At 41.7% G+C, this 19,686-nt stretch overlaps 2 protein-coding genes and 1 long non-coding RNA gene across 7 annotated transcripts in view; 2 read left to right on the top strand and 1 right to left on the bottom strand.

Moving 5' to 3' along the window:
- LOC310667948 overlaps positions 1-19,686 on the bottom strand; it is a 73,487-nt gene that overhangs the window by 40,025 nt on the left and 13,776 nt on the right. For 2 of the 5 annotated variants that reach the window (XR_014506466.1, XR_014506468.1), the window contains exon 3: positions 17,642-17,891. The exons of 2 other annotated variants lie outside the window; for them this stretch is intronic. This is a non-coding gene — a long non-coding RNA (uncharacterized lncRNA). Of the gene's footprint in view, positions 1-8,602; positions 8,660-17,641; positions 17,892-19,686 lie in introns of those variants that run through there. One more of the 5 variants, XR_014506465.1, reaches the window with a different exon arrangement.
- Positions 1,432-3,108, top strand: LOC310667291 (olfactory receptor 10R2-like). The gene has a single exon (XM_083419128.1). It carries the CDS (start codon positions 1,834-1,836, stop codon positions 2,776-2,778), a length of 945 nt encoding a protein of 314 aa, XP_083275254.1. The 5' UTR covers positions 1,432-1,833; the 3' UTR covers positions 2,779-3,108.
- LOC310667703 (olfactory receptor 10T2-like) lies at positions 14,156-16,417 on the top strand. Its single transcript, XM_083420562.1, has one exon. The coding sequence runs from the start codon at positions 14,740-14,742 to the stop codon at positions 15,682-15,684; it is 945 nt and encodes a 314-aa protein (XP_083276688.1). The 5' UTR covers positions 14,156-14,739; the 3' UTR covers positions 15,685-16,417.

Below are 19,686 nucleotides of genomic sequence, written 5' to 3'. Positions count from 1 at the left end.
GTTTAGAGAGAGCAATGTCCCATAACCTTCCAAACCAACAATACCGGGATGGGGATCTGGATTTCCAGTGACTAGCAATGGAGATTTTAGCTGCTGCTTAGAACATAAATACAAGAGGATAGCGGTCAATGGTTGGGTTGTATTGCTTTCTAGAGAAAGTAATGCCAAATCTGGATCCATTGCCAAGGGTTGACCCACAATAATAGGAATTAGATTGAACACTTGGGTCCAGAAGTCATTGAGAATGCAGATACTGCCATGAAATAATTTAGTACCCTCTGCAAAGGAAAAGGGGCTTAGCTTGGATTGTGGAGCATCAGTAATATATAATCTGTGAAAATATTCAGTTTATGCTCATCTCCTTGAACCCTGATGTCTTCAGTACCCTTGTGAGATGTTAGTATTTTGAGATGGAACTTGCCCTGCTTTTTTGACAATTGGTGTGGCTTACCCCAGAGCCATTTGTCCTGTACGCTATTTTTATTTATTAAACAATATTCAAAACCACTTAATCAAAAAGACCGAAACAATCTGTAATATGCATCCTGATAAAAGAAAAAAATGGAAAACAAGTAGAGATAATAAAATGTATCGATATAGAGATGAAGTCAACAGTTCTAGGAAAAAATGCACCCAATAAAATTACATGTATTGTTAATTATTTCTTGTAGATTTTAACAACTCCCTTTGATAATAAGATGGTTGATTTATTTTATGTTTTGAAACACCGTGGAGATAATATCTAGTGGGATTTATAAACTTGTTTACATCATTCCATGCTCAATAAAAACATCATAAAAAGGATATTGTGGCAAATTGGTGTCATTTGGAAGAGCTCAACATCCATCGTGCTTCCGTGTAAGTCTATTGTGGTTTGAGGTTCTGCAGCTTTGGTTTGAATTCATTCATTCAGCCCTTCTGATGCTCTTTTTTTTTTTTTTTTTTTTTGCCAATTTAAAGCGAAATAAGAACAATTTCAAAGCCCCCTGACTCCTTTTTGTCTTGGGAACAAGATTCATACTCAATGACAGAGTTACTGTTTTCCATACCGAAGGCTCCAGTTACAATATTTTTCCAAAAGGGTATGAGGTAGCTTAGAAGGACTTGTGAAGACATCAACCTGAGACCCTGGAGAGGTGCTACAATTTGGAATAGACTCCAAATGTATGACTCTTTAAAAGGCAGCTTAAGATAGGCATGCTCCTCAATAAAATATTCTAGTGGTGTTCAGAGTTATGCCTTGTGATGCTATTAATTTTGCAATTGAGAGGAATATTGTGAAGCCTCAAACTCTTCAGCTCAGTTGCCTCTGTGCTCCTTCACCAGTTTGTGGTCTGTAGCCAGACATTCATTCACAGTGGAATTCCATCAATTAAAAGAATACAGAATTTTATCAGACATTAAACTCGGCAGTGTAGACTTATTGGTCAAGTGAATGTAATAATTGGTCTAACGGGTGACACAATTAGGTTGCTGGTTGCTCAACTGTTGTGCTAGGCTCTGTCTACTGAGGCCGGCTCTACCATTGGGCAAATGGAGATGGCCTTTCCTCAGACAGCTGTATAGAGTGATATTTTAGGCACATCAAATGGCTTGTTCTTTAATTTGTTATTATGGCATTTTTACGGTCACGTTATGCATTTTGTGCTTTGATGTTGTAAAGTGGCCTGTGATAGTCAGCTGAAGGGCGGTACATAAATCTAATAAAGAACAAAAAATAAATAATCATTTTATGAACAAGCCTCGCCCCCAGTATTTTTGTATAAAGCATCAGCGGACAAGCACTGTTGAAATTGGTAACAGATTTAAAGTTTATTTTCAGATGCTGCATCAATGGGAAGAGAAAATCAAACAGCGGTGACAGAATTTATCTTCGCTGGATTTTCCAATTTCCCAGACCTGCAGGTTCCCTTCTTTCTGGTGTTCTCTCTAATCTACCTGGTAACTTTGATTGCAAATATAATCATCATCACTACGATACAGCTTGACCGCAGCCTCCACACCCCCATGTACTTCTTCCTCTCCATCCTCTCCTTCTCAGAAATCTGCTATTCACTTGTCATTATCCCCAATATGCTTGCAAATTTTCTGAGAGAGAAGAAGAACATTTCCTTCATTGGCTGTGCCACTCAGATGTGCATTTTCCTGGGCTTTGCCTGCACAAATTGTATGCTTCTAGCAGTGATGGGGTATGACCGATATGTCTCCATATGCAAACCTTTACGTTATCAGATTCTGATGAATCAAAGTCTCTGCACCAAACTGGTGGCTTGTTCAGCAACAACTGGATTTCTTTTTTCCACCACAGAGACTATAATCGTATTTACCTTGCCTTTCTGTGGGCCAAATGAACTTAAGCACTTTTTGTGTGATTTAGCACCTTTGCTTGAATTAGCCTGTGGCCGAAACTACATAGGAGAAATTGTCATTTTCATTATATGTGTTTTGGTTGTAATTTGTGCATTCCTGTTCATCCTTCTCTCATACATTTTAATTGCAAACACTGTCTTGAAAATCCCCACAACGGCTGGGAAGCGTAAAGCCTTTTCCACTTGTGCCTCCCATCTTATCGTGGTCGTAGTGCACTTTGGGTGTGCTGGCATTATCTATTTAGGGCCCACATCCAGTTACACGCTAGATCAGACTACGTTTATTACTGTCTCTTACACAATGGTGACTCCATTGTTGAACCCTTTAGTGTACAGCCTGAGAAACAAAGATGTCCAGATAGCACTTAAGAAATCGCTTGGCAAAAGCTCCTGCACCCAAAGAATGTGAAAATTAAGCGTTATCCAGTTTGAAGAGGAATTATGAAAGCCAACAAATACTGTATCTGTAGTTTAATGGACAAAGAACGCCTCAAATAGTATTGTAGCTTTTTCTCATCTTTTAAAAAATTCATTTGTATATGAAATATTCACTTGGAAAAATGTGGCCTTGCTTTAGCATTTACAAACAACTTTGATTTTCTCTTTAGTACATCACTGGAAAATAAATTGGGTTGTGGGAATTTTCTCATAAATGAACCTGTAATCATTCAGCCCTGCAACAAAGGAAACTTTTCTAAAGATTACTTTTGTTTTCTCCCAAATCCTAGCCCACATTTTCTCTACCAATCATTCACGCAGAAGCTCATATAGTGCTGAGACTGAAGTGTCAAAATTGTTCTTGTTGAATAGCTGCCACCCGTATATTTTGGTTGTGTTCAGTTTAGGGTACATTTCTGTTTATCTTTGTGGAGGTAGCTTTTTCTGCCCCTCCTTGTCCCCAGTAATGGCTATTTTCAAGGAGGGAATCTGTTTTTTCAAAGTTGGAATTCTTGTAACCAAACACACTTAATTTCTGCTCTTTTGCTTTCATGTAGTATGTTCTGACATTTGCTTTCTGTAACATGTTGGCAAGGACGTAACAATATATTGTATACAAAATACAGCATTGTAATTTTTTGATATGCATTTATTTTAGCATTCATATATATATATATATATAATTTAAACCTGACACTTTAATTACTTTCAAAGCCATGCCCAAAGAAAGGCTCTATCATAGTATATTCCAATTACATAATCAGATATGCAATTGGATCGTTAATTTGCAGTGCTATCATGTCTGAGGGGACCCCTCACCCCCCGATTTTCCTGCATTGGATCACATAATGTTTTTGTCCTCCACTTGGCATTCTAGAATAATGTAGCTGCCAGGCTGATTTTCCTTCTACCATAAAATACACAATATATCAAGAAAGGTCCAGCATAATTCAGTAGTGTGGAAGGGGTTGGGTGCAATTCTACTGTATGGTGTGGTTGGGATAGAATGGTCTGAATGGTGTCCATGTCGCGAATTGCTCGCAGCGCTTTTAGCAGAAACGCTCTGAGTCCCAGGTTTTTCCAGTGCAGTCTTTTTAATGGGAGCTATATACAGGTATTTACAAAAACAGTCCATACAGAGTACCTGCTCCTTAAGGCAAACAAATACTCTCCACCACAGCAGCACCACCATACCACAGCACAACCACCACACTTACTGTTAAACAGGCTTTCCTTTTAAAACAGGTGATAGCCAATCACATTAACCACATTCCTGCTGAGTCACTCTGACCCAGCACTTTACAGAGTATTGCATCAGCCTGTTGAAGCCTGCAGACTTACTCAGTATCCTGCGAATCCCAACACTCCTCCTTAAGTCAAAGGCTTGAGACCTAATAATTCTCTTAAGTCTCGAAATTTAGGAGCATCCAAACATTTTGTATACAAATCCGCCACATTACATTTTGTGTTACAGTGCTGTACCTTTAACATATTTCTTTCCAAAGCATTTTTCACATTTCCGTATCTTATAGCAATATGTTTACTCTTGCTCTTAAAGTTCTGTTGGTTAGCAAGCTGTTGTGCAGCCATGTTGTCACTTAGCACAGTGATTGGCATTTCAGAAGGTATTCCAAGTTCTTTTGTTAGACAAGCAAACCACTCTATTTGTGACACATATTTGCTTATGGCTGAGTACTCTGCTTCACAAGTACTTGTGGCAACAAATGTTTGTTTCTGGGATTTCCACTGAACCAGGGCATTTCCAATATATATGGCTTAGCCAGTGGTAGACTTTCCATTTTCTCTGTCCCCCCCCCCCACCCCCGCTGGCATCAGCGTATGCATACACTTGCTGATCATATCCTGTATCCAGCATCAGTTTGTAATCTTTTGTGCCTTTCAGATACCTTAGGACTCTTTTAAGTGCTACCCAATCACTCTGAGCCGGGTCTGCACTTCTTTGGCTTAACATGTGCACTGCCAATGTTATGTCGGGTCTTGTCCAACAACTTAAATATAACAGAGAACCCAACAGAGAATGAAACGCTGTTGCATTCTCACATTTTTGCCCTTCTGGTTCATTTTTGTACTGGGTAGTTATGGGAGTGTCAACCTCATTTGCCCTCTCCATTCCATATATCTTCAGTAACTTTTCGATTTTTTCCTTCTGACTCAGAGAGTAGACGCCCTCTTCATTTCTCTGAACCTCTACTCCTAAGTAATTCTGAATCTCTCCCAAATACTTCAGTTTGTATTTGTTACCTAGGCTGTTTATAAACCAAGACACTTGCTTTTGTGCAGTTGTTATTAGACAGATATCGTCAACATACAAAAGTAAATAACAAACACTTCCTTGCACCATTGCTGAATATAAACAGCAATCAGCCAGGCTTTGTTTGAATCCCATCTTTTTCAAAGTTGTGTCTATGCATTCATGCCATAGACGTGCACTTTGGTGTAAACCGTATAGTGTCCTTTGCAGCTTTAACACCATGCTGTCTTTTTCCAGCTCATAACCTGGTATTTGCTGTAAATACACCTCGGCGTCGATAGGAGCATTTAAATATCCTGAGGCAACATCAAAATGATTAACTTTTAACCCTCTCAGACTTGCCATTGCTAAAACTGATTTTACTGTTTCAGCCTTTGCTGTTGGGGCAAACACTTCATCATAATGTATCATTTTTCTTTGTGTAAAGCCTCTTGCCACCAACCTGGCTTTCCTCTGACAACTACCATCAGCCAGCTTTTTCACTTTAAAAACCCACTTACAGCTTATGGGCTTTTTACCTTCAGGCAATTCTGTAGGTACAAACACATTGTTGTTCAGCAGAGAGTTATACTCTGCCTGCATTGCCTTTAACCACGCCTCTTTCTCTAGAGTAGGTAACTCTTGCACTTCTTCAAAGTTTTCTGGCTCAGTTACACAAACCTGGTTTATGGTGGCTGGGAACCCATAACGGTCTGGAGGTTGACCTTTATTACTTCTTGCAGACCTCCTTGGTTCATTAATCTCACCCCCTGGGCTACCTTCAGGACTGCTTTTGGGGTGGATTGACTCTGTAGATTTACCTCCTCCTGTCCCTGTTGCACTTTCTTCTCTCCCCTGCTCCATACTAGCAGCTGGAGAAAAATGCTCAACCTTTACCTCCTCCCTTTCAGTTTCTCTGGGAGAGCTGCCAATTCTTAGCTTTGTTTCAACTGCCTTATCAGGTACACTCGGCAGTAAAACTTTTTCTGGCAGGAGGTTTGCATGTATCTTGGGCCAATTTCTTTGCTCATTAAAGCTGGCTGATCGACTATAACTCAAAAGATTTTTATCATCTTCAAACCTGTAGGCTTTCGTACCACTTTCATACCCAAGAAATAGCAACTGCTGTGCCCTTTTCCCACCTTTTCTTCGGTTCTTTACAGGTATGTCAACCCATGCCTTTGTCCCAAAGATTCTCAAATGTTGCAAACTGGGACTTTTGTTATAGAGAATTTTATAGGGTATGTCATCTAGTACCCTTGACCACAAGCGATTCCCAATATAATTCGCGGTCTTAATACTCTCAGCCCAGTATTTAATTGGAAGATTTGCATCTGCTAACAATGCTTTCATTTGTGTCTGCAAGACGCCTCCACTGCGCTCTGCTACTCCGTTCTCCTGAGGCGTTGCCACATTGGTAAGCCTATGTTTAATCCCTTGGGAACGCAACCAGTTTCTTAGGGAGCTTGTCATAAACTCTCCTCCCCTGTCAGTCTGAATAGAGCACACCTTTTCGCCAAGCTGCCTTTCTACCCTTCTTACCCAGAACTTCAAAGTTTGGGCAACGTCAGACTTTTGCTTTAATGGATAGACCCAGCCAAATCTAGAATAGTCATCCACTAGGATCAAACAGTACTTGTTATGGGAGACACTTGGTGGAAAAGGACCAGTTACATCAGCATGAATCAACTCCAGTGGTTTTTTGGTTTTTCTCTGGCTTGCTCTTGCTACTGGGCAAGCCCTGCTTTTAACCACCTTGCAGATATTACAGTCTAAGTAATTATCACAACTTTTAATGTTTTTCATCCCCCCCCCCCCACAACTCCAATGTTTTGTTTAGCACCTTATAGCTAGCATGAGCCAGATGCCTGTGCAGGAGATGAATACACATATCATGGGTTGGGACATTTTGCACATTCGCAACCTTAGATTCACACTGCAGTACATACATATTAGTTCTAAGGTTAGCATTTGCCAACACTGCCCCATTTTGCTTTATCTGGCACTGATCTCCCACAAAGTTAACTTCAAAGCCTGCTTTTGCCAAGTCTGGAATACTCAGGAGATTGTTTTGCAAACTAGGCGCACACAACACATTCCTGAATATGTGTCCCAGCTGTGGGAACACCTCCCCCTCACAAACCACATTAGCTTTCTGGCCCGTAGCAAGACTTACATGTTTTTTGTTTGAAGCCCTAGCATCAGTTAGCAGTCCTTTTCTTTTACAAAAGGTTTGAGAAGCTCCACTGTCCAGAACCCACAGCTCTTCATTTTCTTGACCATCTGCAGACACCCAAGTGGTAGACTCTCTCTGCTGCCTCCTGTGCTTCTGCTGTTTTTGTTGTTTTCTCGGGAAGTCTCGCAGCAGATGTCCACTGGACTTGCAGCAAAAACACCTTTTTACTTTGTTGACCACCGGCTGGTCTGCAGCAGCTCCTCCTGGCTGTTTCTCCGGCTCTCGACACCTCTGCTCTTCCCGGCTGTTGTTCCCTCTGGGATGCTCCAACAGCTGGGCTGAGGTCATCTTTCGCTCTGCACGCCTGTCCTCCTCTGCATACAACCGTCCAGTAACTTATTCCAAAGTCAGCTTATCAGTCTCTACCGACTCGAGGGAATTGACCAGCATATCATAGCTGTCATCAAGGGAACTCAGGACTATAAAGACTGTCCTCTTCCCTCACAAGCCTCCCTCTTAAGGCTAGCTCCTGGAAACAGCCTGTTAGGAATTTTAGGTGGTTTACCAGGGAGTCCCCCGGTTTCTTCCGACACTGGTACAGTCTCCTAGTCAGTGTTATCAGTGAGCCAGCTGTCTCTTGTACATGGACAGCCTTGAGCGCATTCCACGCCTCACCTGCCGTCACCTTATCAGCTACGTAGACTAGCTGGCTGTCGTCCACTCCAAGAATGATCATAGCCAAAGCTTTCTCATCCTTTTCTAGCTGGGCCTCTGCTAGTGCCAGATTTTCATCGTCGTCCTCATCCTCCTCAGGGGGCTGCGGTGGAGTTTCCACCACCTTCCACAGACCCTCACGCTTGAGGAAGTGTTGCATGCGGACTGACCAGATGCTGTAGTTTGTGGCCGTCAGCTTCTCCAGCAACACGCCAGTTCTGGACTGCTCCATCCCTGCAGCTCACCTCCAGCACCCACGGCTAGATAACTGCCACCTGTACTCTTGCGCAGCGGAAGCGTGCTGGGCCATAACCCTGTCGCGAATTCCTCGCGGCGCTTTTAGCAGAAACGCTCTGAGTCCCAGGTTTTTCCAGTGCAGTCTTTTTAATGGGAGCTATATACAGGTATTTACAAAAACAGTCCATACAGAGTACCTGCTCCTTAAGGCAAACAAATACTCTCCACCACAGCAGCACCACCATACCACAGCACAACCACCACAGTTACTGTTAAACAGGCTTTCCTTTTAAAACAGGTGATAGCCAATCACATTAACCACATTCCTGCTGAGTCACTCTGACTCAGCACTTTACAGAGTATTGCATCAACCTGTTGAAGCCTGCAGACTTACTCATTATCCTGTGAATCCCAACAGTCCATTCTTCAGCACCTTTTCCGCACAGAGTCTCAGCAGAGCAAGCAAGCTGTTACCTGGGGAGAATGGGAATGGCAGGCAGTATTGAAAGAAGTTACTGGATTAGCTCTAGTGTCTGTGTGTGTCTGTGTGTCAAGGAGGAATTCTCCCGTATGCGAAGACAGGCTCTGGTGGATTGAGCTGATGAGACCAATAGTGGGTTCAGCAGCCAAGAAGGCAGTTTCTGCCACAGGAGTCCCTTTATAGCTGGAAGTGTGAGGGCCTGGTCCTTGCTCCCTAGGTCAGCTGGAAAGGCCTTTAAGGGAGCAGGCCCTGCAGTCCTCACCGCAGCCGATGGTGGCCCTTGGGACCTGTCAGGAGTCCCAGTTTCTGACTTGATAACACAGCCAGCGTGGTTAATTAAAAAGGAAGATTTATTGCAATAACAGTGTTCTCCAGATGACTCTACAGTGCCGCCATTCTCCACTAATCATGATGACCCTTCTGACTCCTTGCTGTGATGACGGAAGATATTGAACTTACTAACCCTAATTCTCTTGTTTTTCTTCCTAACAACCGCCCCTTCACCTATTCTCCACACTTATTGGCTTAGCTCAGTCTCTTCCTTTTCTGATGAACTACCCATGTTTCTGTTTGCTCCTGTTTGAAACTCCGGACAGCTTTGGCTAGGTTCCTGCTCGCGTGCAACATTATCAGTTGTCATTCCAACGGGCGGAGGAGTTGACCCTGGCCAAGGCTCCTCTTGTCTGCCATTTAACCCTTTCTCTTTGTAACTGCTTCCTTCACTGGGAGCTGGCTCATTCATGACACGTCCCTTCCAACTCTAAGATTCTATTATTCCAACAACAACAATGAAAAAAAGAACCATTCATGCAATGCTGCTAAAAACGTAGATGCCCAAGCCAGGTGTTTACTATATAATATCAACTATATAATACCATATAATATCAACTAAACATACGGAGAACTTCTCCATAGGTTTATTTGGGCTATGGGACAGTTGGTGTTTGTTTGGCTCAGCATTGCCAAAGGATAGAAAGAGCTACCAAGTGGAATAGAAATAGCCTGTTTTCGTCTCCCTGCCGCTAAGCCCTCTCTGGCATGTTTTTTTTAAAGTTTTTTATTTATACAACAAGAAAAACACACACACACAAATACCAAACTACACACAAATTACAAAAATAACCATAGACACATAATTTTCTTAGCATACAATAAAACATCTATTGGTCTTAACATTAAAGACCCAACCTCCTGTCTATTCCATATTTCAAATTAATATTACTTTTTGCCAGTACAAGCTTTTATCATAATTAAACTTATTCTCAATAAATCTAATTTCTTATATCTACCTTGCAAGTATTACTGAAGTTCCTCGAATGCTGCAACAGAATTTAAACTACTATATTTATTTTTCAGATAATCTTTGAAAACCTCCCATTTTGAAACAAATTCCTGTTTTGATTTATTCTTTATTTTTTCTGATAAGCCATCTAATTCGGCATATTCTGTCAGCTTTTGGATCCAAACTTGAACAGAGGGAATTTTATTACTTTTCCATTTTGCTGCGATCAAAACTCTTGCTGCCGCCGTCGCATATAAAAAGATACCCTTCCTCTTTTGTGGAATATCCAAATCTGTTATTCCCATGAGGTAGGCCTCTGTTTTTTTATTGTAAGAGATCTTTAGCATTTTTTGCAGTTCTACATGGATACTCTCCCAGAATACCTGTATTTTCCTACATATCCACCACATATGGTAGAATGTTCCTGATTCACCACATCTCCAACAATTACTTGACACATTTTTATACCTTTTTGAAAGTTTCCATGGTGTTAGATACCATCAATGTTGCATTTTTTGAAAGTTCTCTCTAATCGGGTAACAATTTGTGAATTTCCAATTGATCTTCCATAAATTTCCCCATTGGGCCATGGTTATTGAATGGCCAAAATCCTGGGACCACCTCACCATTGCCACTGTTGCCTCCTCCTCCTTGACTGTCCGGTCAAGAAGGAGTCAATAAGTTTTGGAAAGAGTTTTTCTTTTAGAATTTACAAGATCAGATTCGAATTGGGAAATTTCTGTTGAGAACCCCTTTTGTTTGTCAGATTTAAATTTTTCAAATAACTGAGGGTATTGGAACCAGTCTGAGATGTGTTCTCTTATTTCATCAAAGTTTTTTAATGCCCTCTCTGGTATGTTAGATGTTTAGAGAGAGCAATGTCCCATAACCTTCCAAACCAACAATACCGGGATGGGGATCTGGATTTCCAGTGACTAGCAATGGAGATTTTAGCTGCTGCTTAGAACATAAATACAAGAGGATAGCGGTCAATGGTTGGGTTGTATTGCTTTCTAGAGAAAGTAATGCCAAATCTGGATCCATTGCCAAGGGTTGACCCACAATAATAGGAATTAGATTGAACACTTGCGTCCAAAAGTCATTGAGAATGCAGATACTGCCATGAAATTATTTAGTACCCTCTGCAAAGGAAAAGGGGCTTAGCTTGGATTGTGGAGCATCAGTAATATATAATCTGTGAAAATATTCAGTTTATGCTCATCTCCTTGAACCCTGATGTCTTCAGTACCCTTGTGAGATGTTAGGTTTTGTGAGACGGAACTTGCCTTGCCTTTTGACAATTGAGTGGCTTACCCCAGAGCCACTTGTCCTGTATGCTATTTTTATTTATTAAACAATATTCACAAACCACTTAATCATAAAGACCAAAACAATCTGTAATATGCATCATGATAAAGGAAAAAAATGGAAAACAAGTAGACATAATAAAATGTATCAATATAGAGATGAAGTCAACAGTTTTAGGAAAAAATGCACCCAATAAAATTACATGTATTGTTAAGTATTTCTTGTAGATTTTAACAACTCCCATTGATAATAAAATGGTTGGTTTATTTTATGTTTTGAAATACCGTGGAGATAATATCTGGTGGGATTTATAATCATGTTTACATTGTTCCATGCTCAGTAGAAACATCATAAAAAGGATATTGTGGCAAATTGGTGTCATTTGGAAGAACTCAACATCCATCGTGCTTCCTTGTAAGTCTATTGTGGTTTGAGGTTCTGCAGCTTTGGTTTGAATTCATTCATTCAGTCCTTCTGATGCTCTTGTTTTTGCCACTTTAGGGGAAATAAGAGCAATTTCAAAGCCCCTGAATCTTTTTTATCTTGGGAACAAGATTCATACTCAATGGCAGATTTACTACTTTTCATGCAGAAGGCCCCAGATCCAATATTTTTCCAAAAGGGTATGAGGTAGCTTAGCAGGACTGGTGAAGACATCAACCTGAGACCCTGGAGAGGTGCTACAATTTGGAATAGACACCAAATGTATGACTCTTTAAATGGCAGCTTAAGATAGGCATTCTCCTCAATAAAATATTCTAGTGGTGTTCAGAGTTATGCCTTGTGATGCTGTTAATTTTTCAATTGACAGGAATATTGTGAAGCCTCAAACTCTTCAGCTCACTTGCCTCTGTGCTCCTTCATCAGTTTGTGGTCTTTAGCCAGACATTCATTCACAGCGGAATTCCATCAATTAAAAGAATACAGAATTTTAATCTATGGTGATGAACTATGCCAAGATGTTGTTTGATTGCAAAAATTTTAGTTCGATGGAAAATGCAGTTTTGTAAACAGGCTCTAATGCCTCACTAACTTGGGAGCAGACATTCCCAGGATTCGTCGAAAGGGAGATATCAGACATTCAACTCTGCATTGTAGATTTATTGGTCAAGTGAATGTAATAATATGTCTATAGTGTGGCACAATTATGTTCTTGGTTGCACAACTGTTGTGCTAGGTTATGTCTACTGAGGCTGGTTCTACCATTGGGCAAATGGAGGCGGCCTTTGCTCAGGTAGCTGTATGGAGTGATGTTTGTTGTTGTTGTTGTTTAGTCGTTTAGTCGTGTCCGACTCTTCGTGACCCCATGGACCAGAGCACGCCAGGCACTCCTGTCTTCCACTGCCTCCCGCAGTTTGGTCACACCCATGCTGATAGCTTCGAGAACACTATCCAACCATCTTGTCCTCTGTCATCCCCTTCTCCTTGTGCCCTCAATCTTCCCCAACATCAGGGTCTTTTCCAGGGAGTCTTCTCTTCTCATGAGGTTGCCAAAGTACTGGAGCCTCAGCTTCACGATCTGTCCTTCCAGTGAGCACTCAGGGCTGATTTCCTTCAGAATGGATAGGTTTGATCTTCTTGCAGTCCATGGGACTCTCAAGAGTCTCCTCCAGCACCAGAATTCAAAAGCATCAATTCTTCGGCGATCAGCCTTCTTTATGGTCCAGCTCTCACTTCCATACATCACTACTGGGAAAACCATAGCTTTTACTATACGGACCTTTGTTGGCAAGGTGATGTCTCTGCTTTTTAAGATGCTGTCTAGGTTTGTCACTGTTTTTCTCCCAAGAAGCAGGCGTCTTTTAATTTCGTGGCTGCTGTCACCACTGTCACCATCTGCAGTGATCATGGAGCCCAAGAAAGTAAAATCTCTCACTGCCTCCATTTCTTCCCCTTCTATTTGCCAGGAGGTGATGGAACCAGTGGCCATGATCTTCGTTTTTTTGATGTTGAGCTTCAAGACCATATTTTGCGCTCTCCTCTTTCACCTTCATTAAAAGGTTCTTTAATTTCTCCTCACTTTCTGCCACCAAGGTTGTGTCATCTGCATATCCTTTCGCATGATGAATTCTGCATATAAGTTAAATAAGCAGGGAGACAATATGCAGCCTTGTCGTACTCCTTTCCCAATTTTGAACCATCCAGTTGTTCCATATCCAGTTCTAACTGCAGCTTCTTGTCCCACACAGAGATTTCTCAGGAGACAGATGAGGTGATCAGCCACTCCCATTTCTTAAAGAACTTGCCATAGTTTGCTGTGGTCGACACAGTCAAAGGCTTTTGCATAGTCAATGAAGAAGAAGTAGATGTCTTTCTGGAACTCTCTAGCTTTCTCCATAATCCAGTGCATGTTTGCAATTTGGTCTCTGGTTCCTCTGCCTCTTCTAAATCCAGCTTGCACTTCTGGAAGTTCTCGGTCCACATACTGCTTGAGCCTCCCTTGTAGAATTTTAAGCATAACCTTGCTAGCGTGTGAAATGAGTGCAATTGTGCGGTAGTTGGAGCATTCTTTGGCACTGCCCTTCTTTGGGATTGGGATGTAGACTGATCTTCTCCAATCTTCTGGCCACTGCTGAGTTTTCCAAATTTGCTGGCATATTGGGTGTAGCACCTTAACAGCATCATCTTTTAAAATTTTAAATAGTTCAGCTGGAATATCATCACTTCCACTGGCCTTGTTATTAGCAGTGCTTTCTAAAGCCCATTTGACTTCACTCTCCAGGATGTCTGGCTCAAGGTCAACAACCACACTACCTGGGGTGTACGAGCCATCCATACCTTTCTGGCATAATTCCTCCGTGTATTCTTGCCACCTCTTCTTGATGTCTTCTGCTTCTGTTACCACTTTTGTCCTTCATTATGGTAATCTTTGTATAAAATGTTCCTTTCATATCTCCAATTCTCTTGAACAGATCTCTGGTTCTTCCCATTCTGTTGTTTTCCTCTATTTCTTTGCATTGCTCGTTTTAGAAGGCCTTCATGTCTCTCCTTGCTATTTTTTGGAAATCTGCATTCAATTTCCTGTATCTTTCACTGTCTCCCTCGCATTTTGCTTGCCTTCTCTCCCCCGCTATTTGTAAGGGCTCGTTAGACAGCCACTTTGCTTTTTTGCATTTCCTTTTCATTGGGATGGTTTTAGCTGCTGCCTCCTGTATAATGTTACGAGCCTCCGTCCATAGTTCTTCAGGCACTCTGCCCACCAAATCTAAATCCTTAAACCTGTTTAAGTCATGTTTAAGGCACATCAAATGGTTTTTATTGCTATTGCATTTTTACGGTCACATTATGCATTTTGTGTTTTTATGTTGTAAAGTGGCCTGTGATAGTCAGCTGAAGGGCGGTACATAAATTTAATAAAGAACAAAAAATAAATAATTATTTTATGAACAAGCCTCTCCCCAAGTATTTTTGTATAAAACATCAGCTGATGAGCACTGTTGAAATCTGTAATACCTTTAAAGTTTATTTTCAGATGCAGCATCAATGGGAAGAGAAAATCAAACAGTGGTGACAGAATTTATCCTTGCTGGATTTTCTAATTTCCCAGACCTGAAGATTCCCTTGTTTCTGGTGTTCTCTCTAATCTACCTGGTTACTTTGATAGCAAATATAATCATCATCACTACGATACGGCTTAACCGCAGCCTCCACATCCCCATGTACTTCTTCCTCTCCGTCCTCTCCTTTTCAGAAATCTGCTACTCACTGGTCATTATCCCCAATATGCTTGCAAATCTTCTAAGAGAAAAGAAGACCATTTCCTTCATTGGCTGTGCTACTCAGATGTTCCTTTTCCTGGGCTTGGCAGGCACAAATTGTATGCTTCTAGCAGTGATGGGGTATGACCGATATGTCTCCATATGCAAACCTTTACGTTATCAGATTTTGATGAATCAAAGACTCTGTACCAAGCTGGTGGCTTGTTCAATATCACTTGCATTTATTTTTTCTATATCAGAGACCATTATCATATTTACCTTGCCTTTCTGTGGACCAAATAAAGTCAAGCACTTCTTTTGCGATATGGCACCTTTGCTTGAATTAGCCTGCGGCCGAAACTACATAGGTGAAATTGTCATTTTCATTATTTGTGTTTTGGTTGTGATTTCTTCATTCTTGTTCATCCTTCTCTCGTACATTTTAATTGCAAACACTGTCTTGAAAATCCCCACAATGGCTGGGAAACGAAAAGCCTTTTCCACTTGTGCCTCCCATCTTATCGTGGTCGTGGTGCACTTTGGGTGTGCTGGCATTATCTACTTAGGGCCCAAATCCAGTTACACACCAGATGAGACGACATTTATTTCTGTCTCTTACACAATGGTGACTCCCTTGTTGAACCCTTTAGTGTACAGCCTGAGAAACAAAGATGTCCAAACAGCGCTCAAGAAATCACTTGGCAAAAGCTCCTGCACCCAAAGAATGTGAAAATTAAGCGTTATCCACTTTGAAGAGGAATTATGAAACCCAACAAATACTGTATCTGTTGTTTAATGGACAAAGAACGCCTCAAATAGTATTGTAGCTTTTTCTCATCTTTTTAAAAATTCATTTGTATGTGGAATATTCACTTGGAAAAATGTGGCCTTGCTTTAGCATTTACAAACAACTTTGATTTTCTCTTTAGTAAATCACTGGAAAATAAATTGGGTTGTGGGAATTTTCTCATAAATGAACCTGTAATCATTCAGCCCTGCAACAAAAGAAACTTTTCTAAAGATTATTGTTGTTTTTTCCCAAATCCTAGCCCACATTTTCTCTACCAATCATTCACGCAGAACTATTTCAAGCTCATATAGTGCTGAGACTGAAGTGTCAAAATTGTTCTTGTTGAATGGCTGGTACCCATATACAGTGGTACCTCGGCTTACATACGCTTCAGGTTACATACGCTTCAGGTTACAGACTCCGCTGATCCAGAAATAGTACCCCGGGTTAAGAACTTTGCTTCAGGATGAGAACTGAATCGCGTGGCAGCGGCGCGGCAGCCCCATTTGCTAAAGTGGTGCTTCAGGATAAGAACAGTTTCAGGTTAAGAACCTACCTCCGGAACGAATTAAGTACTGTATTTTTCGCTCTATAAGACACACCAGACCATAAGACGCACCTAGTTTTTGGAGGAGGAAAACAAGAAAAAAAAATATTCTGAATCCCAGAAGCCAGGACAGCTAGTGGGATCACAGCTTGCTGTCCTGGCTTATGGGATAGCAGCGCACAGCGGCATGAATTCTCCCCCTGCCCAGGTCCCTGGCTGGTACCTGTATATTTCTTTTGGGGTCAGTTTGGGGTACGTATCTGTTTATCTTTGTGGATGTGGCTTTTTCTGCCCTTCCTTGTCCCCTGTGATGGTATTTTTTAAGGAGGGAATCTGCTTTTTCATCATCATCAAATCTTTTACTGGCATCACATTCATAGCTAATCAATACAGAATTCCCGCCATCCCAGTGACACAAAACATTTGGAGTCTGCTTTTTCAATGTTGGAATTCTTGTAACCAAACACACTTAATTTCTGCTCTTTTGCTTTCATGTGATTTGTTCTGACATTTGCTTTCTGTACAGTGTTGGCAAGAATGCAATAATATATTGTACACAAAATGGAGCATTGCTCTTTTTCAATATGCATTTATTTTAGCATTCATATATATATATATATATATATATATGTGTGTGTGTGTGTGTGTGTGTGTGTGTAATTTGCAGTGCTATCATGTCTGAGTAGTCCCCTCACCCCCTGATTTTCTTGCAGTGGACCATATGAGGTTGTTGCGTGGCGATTTCCTGCCTCCCACCAGTAGGAATAATGACACGTGACACAAATATTTAGGTTAATGGGCTAAAATAGGGCACAACTTTATTGGTTACAGGTAAAGAGCGGTATTGGCTTAGGCATTGGTCCTATCCGACTATCCGGCTTCAGCCTGTTTGCTTGAAGACCGGGAAGGGTTAACACCAGTGGGGGAGCCCTGCTGATGCACATCAACTAGGGACTCCCCCGGGATCACCGCTCGGGGGGATGCTTTAGGCCCTGACCTCCATAGGCTTCAGACGAGGCCACGCTCCCCGGAAGACTTTACCGGACTACCCTTCAAAATTTGGGGGAGGTGATGGCGCTCCCCCCCCCAACACATCTACATAACAGTACCCCTACCAATGCCTAACCACCAAAACCAAAGAAGTTGTGACGAGAGGGAGATCCCGGGCTGTGCTTGCCTTCAATGAGGCAAGCCACACACCCTGAGCCAGCCGATTGGCTGGCCAGGGGATGATGCGGCCCGAGGATTCCCCTGATTGCGTGGGGCTGGAGGCCAGCCTCCACGCATGTTTGGGGGCGTGAAACGCACCACCACCACCACCACCACCACAACAACAACATCAATACCACCACCTCCTCCTGAGGTCGGAAGTGGCTTTGTCCTTCACTTAGTATTCCAGAACAATGTAGCTGCCAGGCTGATTTTCCATCTCTCAAAAATATGAAATATCTGAAGAAAGGTCCAACCTGATTCAGTAGTGTGGAAGAGGGTTGGCTGCAACTCTACTGTGTGGTGTGGTTGGGAGGCAATGGTCTGAATGGTGTCCATTTTTCAGCAACTTTTCCTCACTTCAGTCTGAGCAGAGCAAGCAAGTTGTTATCTGGGGAGAATGGGAATGACAGGCAGTATTGAAAGAAGTTGCTGGATTAATTGGTGTGTGTGTTTGTGTCTTTGTGTGTCAAGGAGGACTTCCCCTGTATGCGAAGACAGGCTCTGGTGGATTGAGCTGATGAGACCAATAGTGGCTTCAATAGCCAAGAAGGCAGTTTCTGCCAGGGGAGTCTATAGCTGGAAGTGTGAGGGCATGGGCCTTGCCCCCTAGGCCAGCTGGTAAAGGCTTTGTAAGGAAGCAGGCCTTGCACTCCTCACCACAGCCGACGGTGACCCTTGGGTCCTTTTCAACTCTAAGATTCTATGGTTCCAACAACAACAATGGGAAAAAAGAACCATTCATGCAATGCAGCTCAAAATGTAGATTCCCAAGACAGGTGTTTACCATATATCATCAACTGTGAGTGACAAAACCTATCCATATGTTTATTTGGGCTATGGGACAGTTGATGCTTGTTAGGCTCAGCATTGCCAAAGGATAGAAAAAGCTACCAAATGGAATAGAAACAGCCTGTTTTCGTCTCCCTGCCGCTAAGCCCTCTCTGACATGTTAGATGTTCAGAAAGCACAATGTCCCATAACCTTCCTTAACCAATGATCACAGGATGGGGATCTGGATTTCCAGTGACCAGCAATGGAGATTTTAGCTGCTGCTTAGAACATAAATACAAGAGGATAGTGGTCAATGGTTGGGTTGTATTGCTTTCTAGAGAAAGTAATGCCAAATCTGGATCCATTCCCAAGGGTTGACCCACAATAATAGGAATTAGATTGAACACTTGGGTCCAGAAGTCATTGAGAATGCAGATACTGCCATGAAATTATTTAGTACCCTCTGCAAAGGAAAAGGGGCTTAGCTTGGATTGTGGAGCATCAGTAATATATAGTCTGTGAAAATAGTCAGTTTACGCTCATCTCCTTGAACCCTGATGTCTTCAGTACCCTTGTGAGATGTTAAATTTCATGAGATAGAACTTTCCCTGCCTTTTTGACGATGGGTGTGGCTTACCCCCAGAGCCATTTGTCCTGTACGCTATTTTCATCTATTAAACAATATTCACAAACCACTTAATCAGAAAGACCGAAAGAATCTGTAATATGCATCATGATAAAAGAAAAAATGGAAAACAAGTAGACATAATAAAATGTATCGATATAGAGATGAAGTCAACAGTTTTAGGAAAAAATGCACCCAATAAAATTACATGTATTGTTAATTATTTCTTGTAGATTTTAACAACTCCCATTGATAATAAGATGGTTGGTTTATTTTATGTTTTGAAATACCGTGGAGATAATATCTGGTGGGATTTATAATCATGTTTACATTGTTCCATGCTCAGTAGAAACATCATAAAAAGGATATTGTGGCAAACTGCTGTCATTTGGAAGAGCTCAACATCCATCGTGCTTCCTTGTAAGTCTATTGTTGTTTGAGCTTCTGAAGCTTTGTTTTGAATTCATTCATTCAGACCTTCAGATGCTCTTGTCCAGGGATCAGCAATCATTTTCATCAGGGTGCCAGGCCACTGTCCATCAGACCTTGTGGTGGGCCGGACTATATTTTTTTTTTGGGGGGGGGGGATGAACGAATTCCTATGCCACACATATAATCCAGAGATGCATTTTAAATAAAAGCATACATTCTGCTCCTGTAAAAACATGCTGATTCCCAGACTGTCTAAGGGCCAGATTTAGAAGGCAATTGGGCTGGATCTGGCCCCTGGGCCTTAGTCTGCCTACCCATGCTCTTCTCTATGCCACTTTAAAGGTAAATAAGAACA

The sequence above is a fragment of the Podarcis tiliguerta genome, assembly GCF_965153285.1.
Source record: "Podarcis tiliguerta genome assembly, chromosome: 17".
NCBI lineage: Eukaryota > Metazoa > Chordata > Lepidosauria > Squamata > Lacertidae > Podarcis > Podarcis tiliguerta.
This window is presented reverse-complemented; position numbering and strand designations above follow the sequence as displayed.

Excerpts from the sequence above, each read along its gene's own strand:
- LOC310667703 (XM_083420562.1), top strand. The coding sequence starts at position 14,740 with ATGGGAAGAGAAAATCAAACAGTGGTGACAGAATTTATCCTTGCTGGA.
- LOC310667291 (XM_083419128.1), top strand. The coding sequence starts at position 1,834 with ATGGGAAGAGAAAATCAAACAGCGGTGACAGAATTTATCTTCGCTGGA.